Source organism: Danio rerio, chromosome 16 (assembly GCF_049306965.1).
Source record: "Danio rerio strain Tuebingen ecotype United States chromosome 16, GRCz12tu, whole genome shotgun sequence".
Taxonomy (NCBI): Eukaryota; Metazoa; Chordata; class Actinopteri; order Cypriniformes; family Danionidae; genus Danio; species Danio rerio.
In genome coordinates this window covers 13,956,035-13,975,577 of record NC_133191.1, presented here as the reverse complement: position 1 = coordinate 13,975,577, position 19,543 = coordinate 13,956,035, and the positions used below count along the sequence as shown (strand labels likewise).

The window sequence follows — 19,543 nt, the reverse complement described above, 5'->3', positions numbered from 1 at the left end:
ACTCTTAGGTATGTGTTTTGAGGTAAAATGTTAATTTGTGTTTTCTTAGGGAAATAACATTTTCCTTCCACCACCCATTTCAATGTATCTTTAAATTTTCAAATATGAATATCATAAAGTACTTATTTGCAGATATTCCATATTTCAGTCCTTCAATATTCATATAAAGTTGCATGTGTTTTACTGAAACACTTATAGGCCTAATTATAAACATATACATATACATGTGTGTGTATATATAAACACATGTATATGTATGTATTTATAGTGAGGCCCATTTGAGTAAAACATGTTTTCTGCAAACTACTGATGACATTTCTAATACATTTAAAAATGTTTTCAGTTACAGCATAAAATAAGAAGTAAAAAAACATAATAGCAATGTTTATCTCCACAAGAGATTTTACTGCATAATGCATTTTTTTAAAACACTACATTATTTTACTTTAATATATTATTAGACATTTATAGAAAAACTATAATAATTTACCCAAACATATACCTAATAAATCCAGCACATTCAGGAAAAAATGGTCCCTCTATTTTTTCTGCAGCTATTTTAATGTAAAATCCAAATTTAGGATACCGATTTGTGACAGATGTATTTATTTTTATCCCAGAACTGTATACACTATTATTGTAGCACTTTGCATTGCTCTTTTCCATGTTGATCAGTTGGTGGCAGCAAGGATCCTGCAACCTCTGGTGTGAAGCTGGAGCCCGGCAGCACAACTGTCACATGGATTAAAACGCTGATAGTGGGTGGAAAACAAGTATGAGCGTCCTCGAGTGTGTTTGTGCACAAGGGAGGGCAGAAATTAATTTGTATCCACTGTTTTTATTTCCTGTTATGGGTGAAGGAAACGTGTTGTCTATCATTATTTGTATCCATCTAATGTTGTTTATTAATTTTCTGATGTATAGCTGGACTAGTAATATGTTAAGCTATGAAATGGTAAATACCTGCATTAAGCATACTTGGATACTCTCGTGAGGTTGGGTTCATCAGGTTCAGCCACAGCCAATCTGTTTCCTTTATTTCTGAATGTTTTGTGGGTGTGTGCGCCACTCCGCCTGGATTCACGCAGTTTCTGTATTCTCACGCGGCTGTAGCATGGGTGGTTTAAATGGGCGGAGCGTCGCGCATTATGCTAACCAATGGCCGGCCGAGCCGGGAGGAGCCTGTTTTCTGTCAGCCAATCACAGCAATAAGCACTCGAGGCTGAGCCGCGTCTCCGCGTGCGGACACCATGTGCACTGGAGAGCGCGTCTGTGTTCCTGAGACACAACGTGTAGTTGCCATCTCCTCTCGCATGATGCTCACGTTTCCAGCGGATTACCAGTGAAGTGAAAAAGTGTGCCCGCTCGCTTGGTAGGTTTCCCCCAAAAGGTAGCTCTCTGAGTGATAAAACTCGACCGTTTGTTAGGTGAGATCAGCAGTCTATATTACAGATTATAAACATATCTGTGATGCTCTGTAAAACTGGCCACTCTCAAAATGTTCTCGATAAATGCCACACGTTAATGCTGTTTCATAGTGCCAAACGTAGGACAGCTGGGAATGAAATTATCGACCAATTTGTTTTTAATCAGTGCCACCCACCCCCGAGGAGCGTGCCTGTCACGAGGGGGCGTGCCTCATTAATATTAAAACTCCGTGCAAGTAGTGCCATGTTCGCGCTTCTAGACTGGGAGGTGTGACGTCACGTGAGCGGCCCGTGTTCGTTCCAGCTGAGCGAAAAGCTCGGACGGCTCAAGCTCAAAGCGTGCGACAACACACATGCAGAGAGAACTGAACAGAAGGGGGTGACCACAGAGGGAAAAAAGCGATTGAGCGACTGCATGGAAAAAAACGTCAACATCCCACCAATCGCGCTACGCAGCAGAAATTGACTCAGCAACACTTCGTTTTGTTTTCATTTGTCATTTTCGAGGCGACGCATTCAAGAGTTCCAGCAGTCAAGTTATCATTTGCGTTATTGGAGTCATTTATTCTTCCTGTTTCTTCGCCTGAGTCGCTGTATTTTGTTAAATTATTATCTGTACGTTGCGCTTGGAGGTCGTTATTCTGGACATTTGTCTATTTTTCTTCAAAAGTTCCGGCAGAACATAAACTGTCAAGAATTTCTGGGAATACGAGGAATGTATATTTCTGTCCATTCGTCTAATCTACCATCAACTGCAAGCAGAATGGCGCTCTTTGTTTAAAAAAAGGCTGTTTTCAAATAAAGGTAATTATACATTTTCTATCTGTGATCAGATGCTGTGGTGCTGCACGTGAGCGCGCAGGTCTTTCCTCCTCCTCTGTCTCTAAAGTAAACACGGTCTCGTGTTGCGTGACTTCACAACTTTGTCTACTTTTATGATACGAACTGCATTACATGCTGATATCTGTGATGTCTGAACACACAGTCATGTCGATATTAATGTATTTCTGCTTGCTTCCACTATGAATCGTCATGTGATTGATTTGACGGCTGCACAATAGTATCGAACCACGCAAGCATCTAGCGGTCAATCCGGCGGACGTTGGATGATGGCCAGGCCGCTTTCACAGCTCCTTCCCCCGGACCTTCCCTCTGCCGGAGCCAGTCCGCAGTTTGGCAACAGTAGCCAAGCAGGAGTCACACATAACGGAGGACACTTAAACTCCACAGGAAACTTAAAATCTCTCCTGCAGCTTCCAGTCAAATGTGATCAGCGCGTGAAAGACTGTGGTGAAATGAAGGGTGAGGAAACGCACCTGTTTTATATATATATATATATATATATATATTTCTTAATTTCATTAAGACTAAAATGTGCTAATATACACAACGAGAGTTAGTTTCTCAATTCCTAAGGTGGCAGTTTTTCTTTCATGTGTGGTTGCACATGTCAAATGGCAGGGTCATGTGCCATCGTGCATATCTCTCAGACGGGACATCACATGGGACTTGAAGAGATAAACAAGGCCAGGCCATTCAGCCACTTAGCGCACTACCCAGGTGCTTTGAGGTCAACTATTGGCTAAGCCATTTTGTTTACAGGCCTGCGCTGGGTACAGCCTAACCACACTGACAGAAGTTTTCCATTGCCTGTGAATATTGGAAAAGCTTCAGTATGGATTGCTGTCCGTGTCATTGTTTCGTACTGATTATTTGCTCGCCATTAATGCGAAATGACCCTGAATAGATGAGGAGCAAAATTGAATTGTGTGTGCACAGGATTTGTGAATCTTATTATGTAGTATTAAAAGCAGCACATTTAATTTTGAACAGTATTAGTGGTCATACTGTATTTGTCGATTCAGCAACACTTATAGTGTTTGGCTAATTGTTTTTAAGCGTAGGCAGTTTTAGGCGACAGTCTGCTGTGTTTTCATAGAGGAAAGACTACAAACTTAAAACCCAATTACATTTTTATGGTTTGTTTTTATACTGAATAACTCAACCAGAAATTGCAAATTTCAAACTGCCTTTAGTGGTTCTGGTTTCCACTCCAATGCGCCATAAAATGCCTGATTTAGACTAACTGGAGTTGTTAAGCGTTTAGACCTCACCCTAGAGTGTCTCAGACCCCACCTTAATACTTTAAGATGGAAACCTCCAGGCCTCAGCCATGTACTATTGCTGATATTGTGTTCTACAATACTCATCTGGCTTTGTTGTTACACCTGTTGTTTTTTGCGTCATTGCTTTGGTTCAATCATAATAGCGCAATTCTGTAACGTTTAGTCATTGTTCGACAACATTGTTGCTGTGCCACGCAGCTAAGCAGTGTCACAGCAGTGTAACAACATTGTAATCGCTTTACCATGGACTTTCAGACACATTAATCTTTTGCAAGTTTAAAGGAAGGTATTTCAAAGCCTCTTCATTTTGCATTGATGCACTGGGAGGCGCATCTATTCACATGTGTTGACATTGCAAAGGTAGCTCTCCCAGAGGGATGTGAAAGTTGCTGGGAACTGTTATTCCGCCCCTAACTGCGTAATCTCACAAACATTGCACTCCTGAAATGTAGAAATGTCATTATAAGTGTTAATTAGTAGTTGTCATGTTTTTTTTTGATGGCTTAGTATATATACCCAGATTAAATTGGATGTATTTTCTTTCTCTCACAGGTAAGGAAAGGTTAGATATCGATGAGGACTCTCTCGGCCGTTGTCCTCTGCGCAACGGTTGCAGCAATGGACTAGTCAGTGACAGCAATGGAGCAGGAACGGGCAGCTTCTCAAACAACAGCAACAACAACAACTCCTTCCTGGGCCCGTTGCTATGGGAACGAACATTGCCCTGTGATGGCGGGCTGTTTCAGTTGCAGTACATGGATCTTGAGGAGTTCCTGACGGAGAACGGGATGAGCAGCATGCACAATACCTCCAACTCCACCTCGGCTCAGATACCCTCGCAAAGCTCTCAGTCCGCCGTTCCCAACCAGGGCTCCCAGTGCCTCCCCACATCACCACCACACTGCTCCTCTTCCTCGTCACCAACATCCGCCACTGCCTCTTCACCTTCACTGCTCGGGCTGGACATGCACACGCCCCAGAGCATGATGGGATCTACAGACTGCTTGCATGGTGAGTTAGGCCCCCATTTCTACCAATCTACATTCATTTTCAGGTATACAATCACAAGCAAGATACATTATGGTTTTCGCTTGGTTTTACACCGGCCTCTTGAGACTCCCTGTGTTTGCATTTCGTCAAGAATCCTCCATTTTATTTGGACACATTCCACATCAGGTTAATAGTAGTTCGATATGCAGTGTACAACCAATGTTGTGTTGCTTTTAAGCAAGTAAACGAAAACGATGTGGATGGCAACTACAATTTGAATGCCATGTTTTGTTTACTCTCATACAGCATATCCCATAATGATCACATGTTTGGTCAATAGACAAAGAGTAGGTGGTGTTTTGTGGTTGATCAAAGACATTTGACCACATGAGTGTTTAAACTATGAAAGCCATCCAATTCCATTTTCAAATACCACAGGAAGGTGTTGAAAATGGACATGCCTTTAGTACTTTAGACCCCATTTTCACTTGTATTTAGCACCCACTTGATATTCAGCTTGATGAAAATCTATTTTAATACTGTGTAAACAAGACCTAAGAGCCATTTAATACTTAGCGTCAATTGGACGCTGTACCCCGTGTCATAATACGCAGCACATGTAGCCGACGCCATTTTGTGCATTAATACTTCTGCCTTCAATCTGTGTTGCTCTACAGTTTTACACCCAACAAACACAAGTTTATCTGTGTTCAACTGGTTTAAGATTTGAGTTTGGCCTACTACATGATGGAACTGAGCTGATTGTGTTGGTCCTGAAACTGATGGATGTTGAAAAATAGTAGCTTTAATTAAAATAAGTACAAACAAAACCAAAATAATGAGAAGGACATCCATTTTTTTTCTGTGCTTTCACACTGGAAATGCATTGGAGGAAAGTAATGCTACCAATTTTACCAATCACAGATCTTGCCATCACGTTGTTAGGATGCCAATTTATATTTTTGAGGAGTTTCGCTTCAGGGTACGGCGTAGGGTACACAACCATGCATAACCTACACCATACCTACTGTGTACATTCAATATAGAAGTCTACATTGGGTTTTAAATATAACTTGCTCTTGAAGATGCAAGCTAGAGAGGATGTTGAAAACCCACAAGACTAAGACCAGCTCATAGAGATTAGGAAAGGAAACACTATGGGTGGTAGATGAGGTTTCACTCAATTCAAACACTTCCTCCATTTTGCTTTCAAGAATTCGCAAGGATTTCGTTCTGTGAGCTGAAAAAAGTACCAGACTGTCCCTTGGGTGTGTGTGTTTGTGTATTACTGAGTAGTTTCAGAGTTTTAATGGTTTGGGTGTGTGTGTGTGTATGTTGTTATAAGTGTGGATTGAAGCTCATAGTGTGTATTTGTAGGCTTGACTATTTGTAGTGTCAAGAGGTTTGGGCAGTTTTTGGGAGTGAGTGTTCGAGGGTGTGCGGTTGTTTGTGATTTTTGTGAAGATGTTCATTTTGTTTTCTAGGTATGCGTTAATATTGTGCGTATTTCATGTCATCAAAAGGTATTTGAGTATGTAATGGGTTGTTGAGTAAAAGCTGAGTGTAAAGTTTGCATGTGTATTTGAAAACAGACTGGATCAGTTAGAAATGTCCTAAAGGAAACTGGCAGTAAAGGGGGAAAAAAGGGCACATGCAAAGACAAATGGGGATAACAGCACATGAAAAGAGAGGAAAAGATTTAGCTATAGAGGCTAGAAAAATACAGCGATTGAAAGGCCGGTAAGTAAACAGTGAGAGAAACGCAGGTGAGCCAGCAGCAAAGAATGAAAGGCAAAGACGGCGTGTGTGTGCAATTGTGCTCGCATGTTTTTAAATCTCTTCCTCTCCTCACACGTTGGTCCATGTGCGCTCGCTCAATCACGTGCTGGGGCCGAGGACAGGGGAGGAGCCGACCAGACTAGAGGAGGTGTGTGTGTGTGTGTGGGGGAGTGTGTGTGTGTGTGTGTGAGCGTGAGCAAGCGTAAGTAACAGACAGGGAGAGATTGAAAGATTGAGATGGAATGACTCAGTTCGAACTTGATACTGTACTTCCGATTAGATGTTTGTTTACATTTCTGAAGTGGCTAAAAAAGAAAGAGAGAGAGTGCGAGATTAAAAGTGCTTCTGGTAAATATTTAAAATGTTCAACCCGATTAAAAAGCACATGCAGAAGCCATCACACGTATTTGTACAGATTTTATCAAGCCGTCAAAAAAAAAAAAAAATGAGAGAGAGAGAGCCTGTGTCAGTGCATGTGCCACAGTGGACAGTACAGAGATGATCTTTGCCAAATGGGGTTAAAGTTACTCTTAAGGGCACTTTTACTGACAGTAGATTAGGTTTATGGCTCAACACATAGATTTTCATAACATAGCAACGGTGGATTTGATGCGCTGTCATGACAGGGTCCACTTAGATTCCCTAAAGCAAATTTGCTCAAGAGCCTTACAGAGAAAATAGATATTTTTGTATTTGTTTGCACACCAATATCTTTTGAGTTTTATTAAGGAGAATCTTACAAATTTATCGTCAGTAGTCAAACGTTTTATATATATATATATATATATATATATATATATATATATATATATATATATATATATATATATATATATATATATATATATATATATATATAAAGAAAAAAATATATTAAAAAACACACAACAGTTCTATCAGTTTCCTAAAACATGAATTCACATAGAAAGTAAATGTTAACATTATATTGAAACATTGGTTTATATTTTCCAAAACAACTGACCACAGAGTTAAGGGACCAGAAAAATATCAATCTGTAAACATGTGTTGTACTTTAAATGAGGAAAATAAACATGCCTTATGGATATGACAAAAAAAGTCTGCAGGTTTACAGTACACAACATACTTTTTGTGGAAATTCTGGAAATTAAACTACACAACCCAAAATAAATATTGTTAATCAAAAGGATAAAATATGTCTTTCTAAAGAACAAAAATGATTAACTTTTATTTTATTTGACTTTTTGGATTTTTAAGGAAAAAGTGTCGGTATGGATGTGACATCTCTCCATTATGAATGTGAAAGATGTGACAAATTTCCATTTATGTGACTTTGTCAATGTTTTCAAACTATTATATTTGATTTACCAGAGAAATTTTTCAGTATTTATTTCTAAAGTACTGATAAATACAAGAAAACAAAAAACAGAATTGGTTTCCATATTTTGGTGAAATCTTAATTTTTTCAAAGCAAGGTTGACATTTCCATGGAATTGCTCATATATATATATATATATATATATATATATATATATATATATATATATATATATATATATATATATATATATATATATATATATATATTCAACATTTATTTAATTAAAGAGAGACAGACACTGATTTCAAATATAATATAACAAATTATTTGCATCAAATTCATTATCAAATGAATCATTTCTAAAATTTAAACCCCTCCATCTCGTGGTTTTGTAATCCCTAGCTCAGCCTAGAAATATTGGAAAATGGAAAAACAAGGGACGGGCTGCTGGAGTTGCTTTCTGTTAGCTTCTACTGCCCTCTTGTGGCTCTTTTGGTTAGATTATTGTGAAAGTGCACACACACAGCAGCGTGACTGAATCAGGGCATGTTTTTGTTTTGTTTTTTATCTTCAGGCACTCCGCCAGGCAGCTTAGAGCCCACGCCTTCACCTTCCTCCACCACATGTCCACCGCTCCCTACTCCACCCGCCACCAACTGCAATGAGCTGCTGGCGCCATTTGACCCCGATCCAGCGGACGTGGCGCTATCCAGTGTACCTGGACAGGAGGCCTTTGATCCACGCCGACATCACTTCTCTGATGAGGACCTCAAACCTCAGCCCATGATTAAAAAGGCCCGTAAGATGCTCGTCCCTGAAGACCTGAAGGTGAGAAGAAGTTCAGCTTATCACATTATTGGACAAAATCCTCCATTATAGAACAGAATTCATGCAGTAGTGGTTAAAAGTGAAGCACTGTAGGTGAAATTGCATAATATGTGATATTAGTGACCCTACAAGCTTTATTAGACCATTAAAATTTGAGTAACATGTTATATTGCAAAGAGATATATTGGATATTGACTTTTACTGACAAAATTATTCAGTAAAAAAGGCAAGTTTACAGATTATAATGGAAAATAGGTTTTATTTTACTATGATAACATGCCAGACATGCATAAACTTACAAAGAAAAGAATATATTAACCACAATATAAAGAATTAATGGTCACACTTTAGTTTACTGTACAATTAACACTACTAACAAACCATCAAGACTTTTTAGCTCAATAAACTACTAATTAGCTGCTTATTAATATGTAGTAAGGTAGGTAGTTGGGTTAAGGTATTGGGTAGGATTAGCGATGTAAAATAAGTGGTAATAAACAGTTAATATCTTAATAATAGGAATAAATAATATAATATAAGTAATAAGCCAGAAGTAAATGGTGTGAATTATTACTTAAACTGAAGGGTTACTGTAATTATTCATATATATATATATATATATTATAATGCTTATTCCCCTGCACATTACTCAATTTTCTTCCATAACAACAAGTAAAACCATTTAAATGTATAGTGGAACTATATCCCATCATTTTACTCCTTCCAAGCCCAATTATGTGCTTTGGAAGGTTTCTATTAGCAGAACCGTAGCTGTGTTTCCATCACCCTGTGTTTAATACAGATTATCAAGTATTGCGATAAGTGGGCGATGGAAACAGCAAATTTTAATTAGCAAAAAGTCTTTAGGCTTAAATGAGGTGCTTTTGGACTTGGAAATGCATTTGTAGAATAAACTCTTGACGTTGCGAGAGTTACACACACCTGACTAATCTTCTTTGTTTACTGTTGGTAACTACGTCACCAATACTACAGTCGGCCACTCTAACAACTTGATGGAAATGCACCTAATTCATATTTGGATGAAATATGAAAAGATATGCTTCACATTAGGATGGAAACCTGTCTAGTAACATGTTTGAATGAAGTGCAGAGATTTAATAGACATCACCTTTGGCCACTACTGTACACTGTAAAACATTACTGTTGATTTTCTGTAGTTGGTCATTGATGGGTTTTCCATTGGGTGTTTTGATTCATGGATGCATTTATATTGCATTATTAAACCTTGATGGACAACTTTTGAAAAGTTGAACAAATTGAATTGAATTTATATTTTATTGTAGTTTGAAATGATACATTTGTAAACTATGGTACAAAAGCTGGTTATTATATATATTCAACTGTTGAGCAGTAATATTGTAGTAATATCTACCGAATATGTATATTGATGGGTTGCTTATATCCAGATCTTGGACATTATAGGGCCCAAAGCCTTGTAGGGCAGTGTTATTCTGCAGCTGTCTTTCTAAGTCTAAGTTTAGCAAATGACTTTTAATTATTTTAACCACCCATTCATTTTAATTCGATGTGATATTAGCTAAAAGTTCCACTTTAATTGTGGTGATCAAGTCTGATGTTCTTCCTGTCTCTATGCAAATGATATTTGCATCAGTATAGACAGTAACACTGTGTCAGTGATAACAGTGGATTTCAAAATGTGAAAAACCAAAGTGACCATGAGTACCCATGACCAGCATAGTTTTAGTGTTATGAAGTAACAGACAGTGATTTATAAAGCATGTCACATTGACTTCATCGGGAATGGCACGCGAATAATCTTCAGATCTCAGTATTAAAGCAGATCTCCTGGAAACCGAGGAGCTCAGATTCATCAGCTTTAGTGTTACAAAGGGCACAGCAGTCAAAAGCGGGAATTCCTGTGTAATCACACTGACCTCTTCTCCGGGAACTAATGGATGTTTTGGATAGTTGGAGAGAAAGCAGCATTCTTTATCATCAACATCTTATTTTTTCTTTCTCATATTTTTAAAATATAGAAGTCAAAGTTACCCAGAACATGAAGAATGTCGTCATTTATTCAACTTGTGCAATTGGATCTATGCAGGGTGGAATATAATTTCTGAATAAATTTAACTTGAAATAATTTAGAGCAGTTTAAGTATTAAATAAAAATGTAAAAATTTTTTTTTTACTATATTTCTTTATTTATTCATTTGTTTGTTTGTTTGTTTGTTTGTTATAATAATTGATAACGTTTATTCATTTTGCTGTTGAAATTTATTTCAAGTAAAGGACCATGTTTTAGTTTTACAGTTTTAGTTTTAACCATAGTTACTCTGGTCAATGAGGGAACAGATGCAGATTAAAATCTTAAAAAATTGTAACAAAAATGTCACTTTTTAATATTCATAATTAAAATGCACACAGAAAAAGGAGTTTACTTTCTTGTAATGTGAACACTAACCAACTTTAGAGAACTATGAATATGCAAATGATCGAAATATTAACCATTAATCAATACCTTTAAAATATTAAGGGTTTTTAAAACTTGAATGTATAACTAAGTAATAGTGTAACGGAATAATAATAACGGAATAATAAGTTGGATTTGGAAATCTAAAAGAAGTGCATGACATTATGGGAACTGCCTGATTTATGAGAATGCATATAGTGTTTTGAGACTTGTATCTGGTTTTCTCATGACCACTAACTTTAACTGTTGGTCACTGCAGTGGTGTGAACCACAGGCTTGTGTCTGGCACTTGAGGACATTCAGAGAAAACAGCAGATTCATGTGTAGTCAAACCACATGCTATCTGCTGCTTCAGTGTGTCTGCGGGGTCTTAAAGCCTTAATGTCTTAAATTTTCCAAAACTAAAATTTAGTTCTTAAAAAGTCACTGAAATATGACATTGTGTTTCCTAAATACTTTTAAACAGGTATTAACTTTCCTTTGTTCATGTAAAGTTTCCTACTTGCTACAACCAACAATCTATCTAAAAAAACAAACACAATTAAAAAAAGTTAAATTGATAAGTTCTATTTGCCATTATGGTTTAATTATCTTTCTCACATCCTTACAGTAACATTTCTTTTAAGGTTATCCATGTATTTATGCATAAACGTTTGTTGTGAATAAATTGAGTTTATTGTATATTAATTATTGTAAAGTAATAAAAGTATATACAGTATGAGCAAATGTTCACGTCAAACAGTTTTTGAAAACTAAAATTGATTTATAAATGTATATTAAATATTTCTAACTATCTTTTGACTCGATATTTAAAATATGTGGGTAAGTAATAACAAAATTTCAGTTTTAATGGGGCAAGTAAAAAAAATCCGCTGGCCATTACAATAATTCCTTGGCATTTTGGCCTGTAAACGTCTGAATGTCAGTCTAAAAGTCTTAAATTTGCTGAAACCCTGTGCTTCAAAGATGTTTCTCACTGTAATGTCAGCTCTCAAATAGATCTTTTATTTTTCTTTCCAGGATGAGAAGTACTGGAGTCGACGTTGTAAGAACAATGAGGCAGCAAAACGCTCTCGCGACGCTCGCCGGCTGAAGGAGAACCAGATCTCAGTGAGGGCCGCGTTCCTGGAGCGTGAAAACGCTGCTCTCAGACAGGAGGTGGCCGATATGCGCAAAGAGCTCGGCCGCTGCCGTAACATCCTCAACAAATACGAGAGCCACCATCTGGATCAGTAAATGGAGAGGAGGAACATGTGATAAATGCGATGATGGATGGAGAACGCAATGAATGTCCTGTGATAGACACAAGCTAAGAGACAGAGGAAAGTGCATCGATTATATTGAAAGATGTATGAAGACCGCACAAGCTCAAGTTGTAAACTGGAGAGAGAGAGAGAGAGAGAGAGAGCATGTCACCTCTCTTAATAGTTTTTCTTTTTCTTTCTTTATTTCCAGTAAGGTACAATGGTAAGATTTTAATTATGGAGAGAATTGTATATTTTTATATGATAGAACGGGAAAAGGAAATTTTTGAAATTAATTTTTTGTATATTTTCTATATCTTCGTGAGGGCTGTAAAGTACTGATGGAACGGGTCGAGGTATCACTGTAATATAAAATCAGATTTATGTGGTATTTTTGAAGCAATCAACGCTTAATCCCAAAGTATACTTGAGTTTTTACACGTACGCACGGGTCTTTGTACAGTAACACAAACTTTGTCATCATTCAGGACGGTGTACTGTACACACGACGCTCAATTTTTGTAAGCACGCATACAATGTACATGTCGCTAGCACATGCTTTTGGAGCGTTTTTGTAAAATTTTCCACAAGGCGTCAACACTGAACCAGCCACTGTAAAAAAACGATAGACTCTACGTGTGAGGTGTTTTTATCGCTCGTAGAGAGAAAAGATGCAGACAGTGGTTGACAATGACTCCGTTTAGTGTGCCGTATGTAGAACCTCTGTGCTAGTGCTCAAGTGGATTATACTCTGAACGATTGACTGTGCTACATGCTAACGTATGCATACAAAACAAAGTATACTTGGGGCTTTCGCAGTTGAAGACTTTTTATTGTCGTGAAGGAGAAGAGCGAGCAGCAGAATTTTAACCTTTTAGAGATTTAGAAAAGATCTTTCTAGAGAACTTAAACTGTAAAATACTGAGAATAAGATATACATTTAAATTTGTATAGAAATGTTAATATAGATTTATTCGAAAGCACTTGTGATAAACTTGTTCCTAATATTTTGGTAAAGGTGAACAAACATTGATGATGGGACATGATTTGGGGGGAAAGCAGTTCATCAGTTCACTGCTTAGGGGTGTGTGATGTTTATCATTTACCATACTTGCGCAGTTGTTTTAATTGCTTGAGAGATGACATTATCGGTAATGCAGGAGTCCAAAGAGAAGAAAGAGCCTCAGGTTACGAATACGATATGATACATGCAAGACTTTATATTATAAAATACTTTAACAAGAAACATGGTTATATTAAGCTGCATTTTAGACACACAGACTTCTATTTGACTACTTTGTGGGCAAAAATCTTGCAAATTTTAATTCCTAAATGAATCTGTTTTTGAACAAATCATCTGAGCCAATGTTTCCAAATGAATCAGCCTTTTGAACAAATCAATTGAATTAACAATTGAATCAGTCCCTCAATACACTTTTCATCACACTGTGTGGTTAATTAGTTCTAACTACATTTGTTTTTAGGTCCTTGTTACTTATTAAACTAAGTTAATCATCGTCTAACTTACAGTGCTCAGCATAATTAAGTACACCCCATTTTGAAAATGAATATTTTATTTTTTATTTTTCAGTGAATATAGGCTATATATTTTGGTGCATTTAAACAAAAATAGATTTATTAAACAGATATTTATTTAAATAGTATTTTAGTCACCAAAATATATTCAGAAATTGAAATATAATACAATTAAATTCATGCAAAATATTGCAAAATTCCTACAAAATATTCCTACAAAATAAAAAATTTTTTTTTTTGCTTCTCTTGATTTCTTTTTACCCTCTTCTTTAAATTTGTATTTAACATTTTTCTACAACATATAAATTTGAGTGTTCTAGTTTTTGGACCGTTATCATACATTATTTTATTAGATCTAGTCCAGATTTGGCTTCAGTACTGACAAATGTAATGTATTTGCACAAATATAATATTAAAAATATGCATTTAAAAGAAAGATTTCTAAGGGATGCACTTGTATATGCTGAGCACTGTATATTTACATGATACACAAACTGTTTTAAGTTAGTTTAATATAGTTCAATGAACTCATATGGTTAAATTGATTCAGCTTAAAAATTGAAGGCAGCCAGGATTATTTCCAGTGCACCTACAGATGGTTTTAGTGTCGCAATTGTCCTCAACAGGCTTAAACAAGCAGAAGCACCATTACAAAAATAAACTAATGGGTGATATTGTTTAATTATTATATGAATAAATAAATATCACACACCCCTATTTACTGCTGATATTTATTTGCCATTCTCAACGCAAAACTGAACGTGTAATGATGGTTTAGGAAGATGGTGAAGAAAGACTTGCATTAAGTATCACATTTTATCGGCATTTTTGTCTTGATTTTTCTTAAACGGTGAACTCGGTTGCATTTTATTTCTCTCTTCCTCAAGTTGCTATCTCCTGTCTACCGTGTACTCCTCTTTTTATAGGAATCTGACTCATGGTTGAATACTAAAAACGCTTTTCAGCAGCAGCAGCAGCAGCAGCACACATCCACAACATGCAGATCTTAAGAGTGAACTTTCAGAGGCTGTTCTTGCTGTGCAAAAACACAATTTGAGCCTCGACGGATTGAATATATATATTTGGGACGTGACTCTCATCTGATTGTATGAAAAGCTATTGGATGCACATTTCAGAACAGGCTGACATTGAGACATTTGTGCTATTGCTGGTTTCGCACCTGTATATGCAAAGACATTGAAGCGCTTTTACTTTTATTTGAACAATATTGAATTTTTACAACCTGATTACTGGTGTCAGTACGAAATCTGTTAGTTTTGTGGTTCCTCATTTCTTTTGTCTGTCTGTTTCTTTCCTTAATGACCATTAAAGTAACTTCACTTATTATGAATTATTATTGATCTGATTGTTGTTCTTACTATAAATGAATTATTTTTCTTGTTTCGTTTCCTTGATACTTTCAATGTTCCTTTAAAGACTAATGTGTCTCCTTTTGGCCGTGGAGATTTTGTTCTGTTTGTTATCGCGTTCATCTTCAGCATCGGTTAGAAGAAGTGTGTCATGACTGCAGATCAATCAATGGAAATAAAACGGATCCCCAAAATGGATTTCTTTTCCTGTACACTAGCATTATAAAGACCATCCTAATACTGTTTGCTCCGTCTTTCTCTTTTTTCGTGCATGTAGGTGTTTGAGCGAACTGCCTTTTTTCTGCCCAGTAATTTGCCGCTTGTTTTTTTTTTCCATCAGTGACAATATACTTTTTTCATATGGATTATGGGTAATGTAGTCCTTACTTTTCTGCACTTCCACATGTGGATGACTATGAACATTTTGTGTTGTGACTCTCTCTTGTTTATTTTTTTTTTGATGTACAAATGCCCTAATGCATCAGTGTTACCCACACTGCACCTAGCCAAAGTAATGCAGGGGAATGTAGTCTTTTTCTCCAAGACCACAAATAAAGTATTGTTCTTACTCACTAAACGCTCTCTTGAGTATGATTTTGTTGCATCTTATATAGGCATGTTATGTGTGTCACAAAAAAATAAATAAAACATCCAGTCAGTGGCTACAGTCATGTGACTTGGAGGTTCATTCCACTATGACGACCCCTAATAATGAAGGAAAACGAATGACTGAAACATTTTCGTTTTTGGGTGAACTATTCCTGCATGATTCCTGTATGGCACTAGCTTGCTAACATTAATAGCTAATAACATATTTATTATCATAAATATGACTATTGCTTTGGTCAAAACCTAAATAAACAATTTTAAGCAATTAATTTTTATGGTCATCAACAGAAATGAGTTGGAGTGGGCATTATGACAATATACAGAGGTTGGATAATGATGCTGAAACAATGGGCAAATTAGTGTTGGAGGTTTCATGGCTGAATTTGACCAGTCTGGTGGCAAATCTTTATTGATTCCACATTCCACCATCAAGAGCAGCGTGGGAAGGTTTAATTAGCAGAGCAATAGCATAGTTTTACTTGACATATTGCAAAGCAAATGAAGTTATGGGTGACGTATCAGAGTTCAAAAGAAGGTGGAGAATGTCTCGCTGGCGCATCTGTGACCAAGACAGCAAGTCTTTGTGATGCATCAAGAGCCATGGTATCCAGGCTAATGTCAGCATAACACCAAGAAGAAGAACCACATCTTACAGGAGTAACTGTGGACGTAAGAGGAAGCTGTCTGAAAGGGATGTCCAGGTGCTTACTAGGGTTGGGTACCCGGCCAAGTCAGCATATGAATTTCGCTACTTAATGTGCCATTGGTTCTGCCACAAGAACGTAAAGCAGGTCGCACACCACAAGCACCACTCGACGTTGCGCAGCGCCATGCAATTTAGAATTCAGTCAGTGGATGTCCACGGCATCCAGCCACGACTCAACACTGTTCATATTTCTACCGTGCCACAAAGCGCCATCTTAATAGTTTCATTTTAAATAACATGCCTTGTGTCACACCATCTCAAAATGTTTAAACAGATTTGAGGGATATGGACACCACCAGCGATGTCAGGTGTTTGTTGTTGTTGCTTATAGAAGGCAAAGTGTGCAGTATGGCGCATGCGGCGAGTGACTCACTTCATCAACACGCATGATCGCATTCATCTAATTTGCTTAAACTAAGCATTCTACAGTATGGCTATATTTTACAAGCAACGATTCTGACACACCAACATGCAGCAGATGCTTTACAAAAGTTGCGTGTAGGGGGGGGAAACATGTCAAACTTATGAAATGTGAGGAATGGACTGTCTTTGACAGCTTGTGATATTTCAGCGGGAATGTTCACATGGACGCCAATACTTTGATTTTAATATGATTAAGACAATACTCTGATCAAGAGTCTCCCACGTAAACAGTGATTTTTGATTACCTTAAAGGACCACAGACACAAACAGCGAAGGAAACATTTATAGGCTGGTGACGCAATGATGTTAATGGATCTGTGCTTTAACATGTAACTGGGAATCATGAATGTAATATTCAAGAAGCAACTCATGTGAACACCTGAATCATATTATTGTCTCATTCAGATTAAGGCAAATCATTAGATCAGTGATGTCAATGTAAAAGTAGTCACAAGCCCCAAACCCAGAAAAAGGGTGTAAAATGGCTAAAAAGTATCGGTTCAGGCACCATCGTAACGAAGTGGCTGACACAGAGGGATCTATTTTCAGTATTTTTAAACAGTTTAATAACAAATAGCACACAGATGTAATGCGCGTGCGAACTCACATCAAACACAGTAGTATATGGTCGTAGGGCTGGCGGCAGGTAAACCCAGAGTGAGTATGCAGGCATGGGTCAGAGGCAGGCGGCTAATATCAAAGTCGGTGTGCAGGCTAGAGTTCAAGGCAGGCGGCGAGGATCAGAGTCGGGATTCAGACAAAGGTACAAGGCAGGCGGCAGGCAGGACAAGGTCAATAATAAAAGCAAGGTAACAACGGGGAAGCAGGTAAGGATGAGAAATGCTCAGTAGTGTTAGCCGGGGCAGAACAAGACTTCGCCATGAACTGAGGTGTGTGCTGCTTATATGTGTGAGCGTGGGTCATCAACTGAATGAGCTGCAGGTGTGCATGCTGTCAGTGTAAGTGGATGACGTAATGTTTAGAAGTCCAGTGATGATAACCTCTGCTGGCCAGCGAGGGGAATGACTGACACGTCGGTGACAACCATTTTGGCACCAGCATTATTGAGCCATTTTTGTGTTTTGGAGGTTCATTTCAGTTTCATTGCCCAACCCCTGCAAACTATGATGCAGGACTGCTTAAATTTTGACATTTTAAAATGAAATAAACATACATGAATGAGTAAATAAGGCCTAGGATCTGCAATAAGCACCGACAAGTAATGTAATACAGATTAACATTCTCCAATATTAAAAATGCCACAGGAGTGAAATAAAATGATTTTAAATTTATTTAGTCACAGTGGTATTTTGTATTTAAACCCTTTCGGACCCTGAATCCATTAAAATGAACATCACATGTCAGGTTGTGTGTGCGTGTTTGTGTGTGAGCAGTTCACCTAATTTAAAGCCTACTGTCTATGATATTGGACATTTATCATCAAGTCAAACAGCCGAAGGGCTCTGACTGTGGTAATTTGAGGAATATCCACTATGATCAAGAGAAGCATGACAGCACTTTGTTCCAATTAAAGAAACAATATATTCAGTGGCTTTACACACATTTATTGATACGCTGCAAAAAAAATCTTAGAATTTCACAACATATTACTGTAATTGTTTTGACAGTAAAATGCATTAGTATCACTTTACAGGATTTCATTGTAAAAAAATGTATTTATGTACTTTATTCATGTGTATTCATGAAATTCTGATGTAAAAATTCAGTAATAGGAATTCAAACACTTTTTAATTTATTCAACATATAGCAATTAAAATGTGAACTTTTACATTAGTACAGGCATATATATATATATATATATATATATATATATATATATATATATATATATATATATATATATATATATATATATATATATATATATATATATATATATATATCCTGTTGAAGTCAGAATTACTAGCCTTCTTTTATTATTCTTTTTTAAATATTTCCCAAATGATGTTTAACAGAGCAAGGAAATTTTGACAGTATGTCTGATCATATTTTTTCTTCTGGAGAAACTCTTATTAGTTTTATTTTGGCTAGAGTAAAAGCAACTTTTAACTTAAAAAAAAAACATTTTAAGGTCAATCTTATTAGCCTTTTTTAAAGCTATATATTTTTAATAGTCTACAGAACAAACCATCGTTCCACAATAACTTGCTTAATTACCATAATCTGCCTAGTTAACCCAATTAACCTAGTGAAGCCTTTAAATGTCACTTTAAGCTGTATAAAAGTGTCTTGAAAAAATATCTAAAAATATTAAAATATATTAAAATATTAAAATGTTATTTACTGTCATCATGGCACAAATAAAATAAATCAGTTATTAGAAATGAGTTATTAAAACTATTATGTTTATAAATGTGTTTAAAAAAACTGCTCTCAATTAAACAGAAATTGAAGAAAAAATAAACAGGGGGCGAATAATTCTGACTTTAACTGTATGTCTTATAAGGGACAGTGGTGTCAGATGTTGAAAATGTCCGTCCTATAGTCTCCAGACAGTGGGTTCTGTGAGGTCCATAAAACATACTTCAAAGATGAAGTTATGTTTCATATTTCAAGTTTGTAAAATTCAGGAGTAACTATAGGTAAACACCAACAATTTGCATTATTTTATTTTTTATTCCTCCATTTAATTTTTTCAGCTTATTTTTATACTCGTCTCGTTTATGGAAGACCTAGAACAGAGAAAATGGTTAACTCAGAAAACATATTCAGGTCTGAAGGGATTTACC

The 19,543-nt window shown here is 36.6% G+C and overlaps 1 protein-coding gene across 3 annotated transcripts; it reads left to right on the top strand.

The window, feature by feature from the left end:
- Positions 1-1,259: 1,259 nt before the first annotated feature.
- On the top strand, positions 1,260-15,632 carry dbpb (D site albumin promoter binding protein b). Of its 3 annotated transcripts, none has more exons than XM_073925222.1 (5): positions 1,260-1,372; positions 2,489-2,729; positions 4,106-4,564; positions 8,197-8,450; positions 11,926-15,632. In XM_073925222.1, exons 2-5 carry the CDS (start codon positions 2,534-2,536, stop codon positions 12,139-12,141), a joined length of 1,125 nt encoding a protein of 374 aa, XP_073781323.1. In that variant the 5' UTR covers positions 1,260-1,372; positions 2,489-2,533; the 3' UTR covers positions 12,142-15,632.
- The last annotated feature ends 3,911 nt before the right edge of the window (positions 15,633-19,543 follow it).

What these genes read in the sequence shown, in the direction of transcription:
- dbpb (XM_073925222.1), top strand. Translation starts at nt 2,534, where the DNA reads ATGATGGCCAGGCCGCTTTCACAGCTCCTTCCCCCGGACCTTCCCTCT. An exon ending in ATCTACAGACTGCTTGCATG is followed by an intron (nt 4,565 to 8,196) that starts GTGAGTTAGGCC and finishes TTTTATCTTCAG; the next exon opens with GCACTCCGCCAGGCAGCTTA. An exon ending in TCGTCCCTGAAGACCTGAAG is followed by an intron (nt 8,451 to 11,925) that starts GTGAGAAGAAGT and finishes TTTTCTTTCCAG; the next exon opens with GATGAGAAGTACTGGAGTCG.